The 6,000-nt window shown below is 45.8% G+C and overlaps 1 protein-coding gene across 2 annotated transcripts in view; it reads right to left on the bottom strand.

Annotated features, from left to right (window-relative positions):
* Positions 1-6,000, bottom strand: part of rab26 (RAB26, member RAS oncogene family) — a 471,946-nt gene that overhangs the window by 131,154 nt on the left and 334,792 nt on the right. For both annotated transcript variants that reach the window (XM_084323367.1, XM_084323368.1), the window contains one exon: positions 85-137. In XM_084323367.1, coding sequence (XP_084179493.1) covers positions 85-137 — 53 coding nt within the window. The remainder of the gene's footprint in view (positions 1-84; positions 138-6,000) is intronic.

Genomic DNA, 6,000 nt, shown 5'->3' with positions numbered 1-6,000 from the left:
TTTAAGAATATGTTGACTCTTACCAGTAGATGGAATTCAGTCAGTCATTCTTAAGACAGACAGAGGGGAGGTTCATGTTCTTACCCGGATGTTGTCGAAGGAAGCCTTGTTGTTCACATCGTAGAGGAGGAGAAGCGCTGAGGACAGACAGGAAACAGGATGTTAGCTCTTCAATCATATTGGAATTACCTCTCAAGCCTCCCCCTCTTTTCCTCGATTGTTTACTTTTACTCATAGTATATATTCAGCTTCAAATTCTTTATTGCCTATATTTATTGTAACATATAATATAACTGATAGGCATACAGACCCTCATCTGCACCTTGTTTATACCGTTTATTTTTCCCGTATTTTATATTAAGATCTAATTATTTATCTATTTATTATCTATATTATGTCTTTCTACTATTACTATGCCCGTACTTGTACCTCCCCTCCCCCATGCTGCTATGATGCCCGGATTTCCCCCAAGGGGATCAATAAAGATAAATCTTATCTTATCCTCCATCCAGTATAGATGATAGAGAGAGAGCAGAGAATAGATAGAGAGAGAGATAAAGAGAGGTACAATAGAGAGGATAATATATAGAGAGATAAGATAGAGAGAGATAAAGAGAGGTAAGATATATAGAGAGAACTCTCCAAGTCACACAAGTCTCCCAGTCACACAAGTCTCCCAGTCACACAAGTCTCCAAGTCACACAAGTCACACAAGTCTCCCAGTCACACAAGTCACACAAGTCTCCAAGTCACACAAGTCTCCCAGTCACACAAGTCTCCAAGTCACATAAGTCACACAAGTCTCCCAGTCACACGAGTCTCCCAGTCACACAAGTCTCCCAGTCACACAAGTCACACAAGTCACACGAGTCTCCCAGTCACACAAGTATCCCAGTCACACAAGTCTCCAAGTCACACAAGTCACATGAGTCTCCCAGTCACACAAGTCTCCAAGTCACACAAGTCTCCCAGTCACACAAGTATCCCAGTCACACAAGTCTCCAAGTCACATGAGTCTCCCAGTCACACAGGTCTCCAAGTCACACAAGTCTCCCAGTCACACAAGTCTCCAAGTCACACAAGTCACACAAGTCTCCCAGTCACACGAGTCTGTTATGTACCATGGGCTTGATTGCTCCTGTGTGCTCTAGGCCAGTGGTTCCCAAAGTCGGGGTCGCGACCCAAAGGTGGGCCGCGAGCAGCCACGGGTGGGCCGCAAGATGATTTAAAAAAAATAAAAAAAAATAAAAAAATATATATTTTTTCTTTTTTCTTTTTTTCTTTTTTCTTTTTTTCTTTTTTCTTTTTTTTCTTTTTTCTTTTTTTATTTAAAACATTTTTGTCAGGCCACTGAACTTAGAAGCAGGCCAGGACAGTGTTTCTAGTTGTATTCTAAAATTCTATTCTATTGTATTCTAAAATGTGACTATATGGTTTTATATTAACTTAATAAATAAACAAAAACGAAAAATCTACTTATTTCAACGAACATTTCAAACTAAATAACAGATTATGCACATAAAACGCTGAAAACAACCGAAGCAACAATAGTATTTTAATGAGGCTATTATTATTATCATTATTATTTTGCAACAAGTTAGCCCTCTCATAAATAGCACATATAAATGAATAACTAACTTGAACTAACTTAATAGGATTGAAGTGATATTTGGCTTAAAAAATCGGTCGCCTGGCAAAAAAAAAATAAAAAATGCCAGACGATGTGCATTGGGCCGCGGCTCTCTGACGCCTTATTTTCTGGGCCCCGGCCTGAAAAGTTTGGGAACCCCTGCTCTAGGCTGACTCTAGAGGTATGTGGCAGGGCCTCAGAACAATGACAGATTACAAAGGCACCTCCCTCAAACTGAATAGTGACATCTCCTTAGCAAATGATCTCAATACCTTCTATGCGAGGTTTGATGCTGTGAATAACAACACCAGCCTACAAGCCACGGCAATGGGGGGGGGGGGTCTGCTGATGGAGACTCAGTGTTCAGGGTAACAGAGCATGAGGTGAGGCGGACCTTTAAAAAAGTGAATATCAGGAAGGCAGCAGGACCGGACGGCATCCCCGGCCGCGTCCTAAAAGTCTGTGCCGACCAACTGGCCCCGGTATTCACTGACATTTTTAACCTGTCCTTAGAACAGGCTGTCATCCCCACCTGTCTGAGGAAGTCCACCATCATCCCTATACCCAAAAAATCTACGCCCGCTTGCCTCAACGACTACCGCCCTGTAGCCCTCACCTCCATAGCCATGAAGTGCTTTGAGAAGCTAGTGAAGGGCTACATCTGTTCCTCCCTCCCCATCAACCTGGACCCCCTGCAATTTGCATACCGCCCTAACAGATCCACGGAGGATGCCATAGCCCATGTGCTGCACACAGCAGCATCACACCTGGACAAGAGGCAGGGGAACTATGTGAGAATGCTGTTCATTGACTACAGCTCAGCATTCAATACCATAGTCCTCTCCAAACTCATAGCCAAGCTCAGGGACCTGGGCTTGAACTATGACCTCTGCCAGTGGGTCTTGGACTTCCTGACGGGCAGACCCCAGGTGGTAAGAGCAGGCAACTGCACCTCCTCATCCATCACACTCAACATAGGGGCCCCCCAGGGCTGTGTTCTGAGCCCCCTCCTCTACTCCCTGTACACACATGACTGCGTGGCACAGCAGAACAACAACACAATCATCAAATTTGCTGATGACACAGTAGTGGTGGGCCTGATCTCTGCCAACGACGAGAGCGCCTACCTGGAAGAGGTAGAGAATCTGTCACAGTGGTGTCAGGAGAACTGCCTCTCCCTGAACGTCAGCAAAACAAAAGAGATGATTGTGGACTTCAGGAGGTCGGGGGTCAAGGACTACAGCCCCCTCAGCATCGACGGGGCACCGGTTGAGAGAGTGAACAGTTTCAAGTACCTCGGAGCCCACATATCCGAGGACTTGACATGGACCACACACATTGACAGTGTTGTGAAGAAGGCACGACAACGCCTCTACTTCCTCAGGCGCCTAAGGAAGTTCCAAGTCAGTCAGAAGATCCTTAGGAACTTCTACTCATGTACAATAGAGAGCATCCTGACTGGCAACATCACCTCCTGGTTTGGGAATAGCACTGCACAAGACCGTAGCAGACTACAAAGAGTGACACGTTCAGCCGAACGCACAATTGGAGGGGGGCTTCCCACCCTCCAGAACATTTACAACAAGCGTGCAGGGGGAAGGCTAAGAGAATCATCAAGGACTCCAGCCACCCGAACAACTGCCTCTTTGAACTGCTGCGGTCAGGCAAGTGATACCGGAGTTTTAAGGCGAGCACAGAAAGACTCAGAAGAAGCTTCTATCCCCAGGCCATCAGGCTGCTCAACGAACAATAAACACTATGCAACAACCATCAAATGCACACAGCTCACACATCCACACGCACACACTCACTTTAAACAAACAACTAACTGCAGCACCCACTTTACACACTTTAGAACACCTAAACACACTTTACACTTTATATTTATTGGTAAAGGATTTGCACTACAACTCGTACACCTTACTGTAAATTGTACCTAAATTGTACCTCATCCCATTTCTGCTCTGCACTATAGTATTGTATATTAGTACATTGCATAGTATATTGTATATTGTATGGTAACTCAATTACTTCTATTCTGCATCGAACATTGTACATATGTCTATACTGAACACTGTGACCTCTATTTTTACTTCTATTTTACATGCTATACTATTTTATTCCATACTTATCTTGTCTAGCACAGTCTCTGGAGCGTAACAGTAAGAAGCATTTTGTATAAAAGTATTCTGTACTTCTGTATGACAACTATTAAAGAAACTTGAAACTTGAACTTGTGTCACTGTGCAGGCAGGTGATGGCTGCTAATTAGCTGATTGCTGCTGATTGGATACCATCCTGGCAGTTTAAAGCCACTTCCTCAAACACACATGCAGGCTGACTGTTGCTAGAAGAGATTGTGGAAACAGAGTCTTTTCACGTTCCACCATTCTTTGATCTTTAGTTTGTACTAGTATTCATTGTTAGAGTAGTCTTTTGGTTTAAACACAGGCATTGGTGTCTGTTTGCACTTATGTTGCATCCCTTTGAGCCAGGGTCGTAACAAGTCACACAAGTCTCCAAGTCACACAAGTCTCCCAGTCACACAAGTCTCCAAGTCACACAAGTCACACGAGTCTCCCAGTCACACGAGTCTCCCAGTCACACAAGTATCCAAGTCACACAAGTCTCCCAGTCACACAAGTCACCCAGACACACAAGTCTCCAAGTCACATGAGTCTCCAAGTCACATGAGTCACACAAGTCTCCCAGTTACACAAGTGACTTGGATACCTGTGTGACTGGGCAATTTGTGTGACTGGGAGACTTGTGTGACTGGGAGACTTGTGTGACTGGGATACTTGTGTGTCTGGGAGACTTGTGTGTCTGGGAGACTTGTGTGACTGGGAGACTCGTGTGACTTGTGTGACTTGGAGATTTGTGTGACTGGGAGACTTGTGTGACTGGGAGACTTGTGTGACTGTGAGACTCATGTGACTGGGAGACTTTTGTGTCTGGGAGACTTGTGTGACTGGGAGACTTGTGTGACTGCAGACTCGTGTGACTTGTGTGACTGGGAGATGTGGTAAATACACAGGTCACAACATGTTTACAGGAACGTTTGGGAGTTGTATTTTGATTGTATTTGAGTATATTTCCTGACGAAAAAGGTATGTATCTCTTCTTGTCTAACTCCAGGGAAGATATTAAATAAGCTAATTTCCCAAAATGTTGGAGTTTTCCTTTAAGATAAGATGATCCTTGATTGATCCCCTTGGGGAAATGCGGGTGTCAAATACACTATAGGTACACTTAGAGTATAGACACAAATACAATATAATATAAAAAAAAGTACAAACACAAGATAGTCCAGTGATGAGAGTCCAGTGATATTAGTCTCTAGTGCAAAATACAAGATAGTCAGTACGTTGATGTGAGTCTCTAGTTCTCAAGTCCTGAGTTGTGACAGTGATAGTTCTGGCAGCAGATCCGGCCTCCCAAGCCCTTTGTTGTAGAGTCTGATGGCTGCCGGTATAAAGGACCAGCCCAGGAGGTTTGTGGTGTGTCGGGGGGGGGGGGGGGGGGGGGGAGCCTTAGGCTGAATGTGCTCTTCATTCTGGCTAGCTCCTCGTAGAGGGGGTGAGAGGGGTTCTCCAGGATGGCTTCTAGTTTTTCCTCATCCTCCTCTCAGCTACCACCTCTATGTTATCCAGCTCACCACCCACTACTGAGCTAGCCTTCTTCACCAGCTTGTTCAGCTTGCTGGAGTCCCTCGAGTTGATGTTGCCCCCACAGCACACCACAGCAAAAAAGAGGACGCTGGCTACAACCGACTGGTAGAAAGATAGCAGCAGTCGGTTGCACACGTCGAACGACCTGAGTCTCCTCAGAAAGAACAGCCTACTCTGTCCCTTCCTGTAGAGGGCCTCAGTGTTGTCCGACCAGTCCAGTTTATTGTTCAGGTGAACTCAGAGGAACTTGTAGGACTCCACCATCTCTACCTCCTCCCCTCCGAGGATCATGGGAGAAGGGGGACCCTTCCTGCCTATCCGATAGTCCACCACCAGCTCCTTTGTCTTGCTGATGTTGAGTTGGAGCTGGTTACTGTCCGACCACCCTACGAAGCTCTCCACCAGGGCCCTGTATTCAGCCTCATTGTCATCCACAATGTACTGTAGCTGACGATGGAGGAGTCATTGGAGAACTTCTGCAGGTGGCATGTTCTTGTGTTGTAGCAGAAGTTGGAGGTGTAGAGGGTAAAGAAAAAAGGGTGACAGCACGGTACCCTGGGGAGCGCCGGTGTTTCTCACCAGCACCTCTGATTGGTTGCCCTGAAATCTCACGTACTGAGGTCTGCTGGTGAGGTAGTCGGTGATCCAGGCCACCATTCCCCGGTCCAGCTGCATCCCAGTGAGCTTCTCCTCCAGCCG

The sequence above is a fragment of the Notolepis coatsorum genome (genome assembly GCF_963971535.1).
Source record: "Notolepis coatsorum genome assembly, chromosome: 10".
NCBI lineage: Eukaryota > Metazoa > Chordata > Actinopteri > Aulopiformes > Paralepididae > Notolepis > Notolepis coatsorum.
Note: the sequence above shows the minus strand (reverse complement) of the source record. Positions and strands in the feature narration are given on the sequence as shown.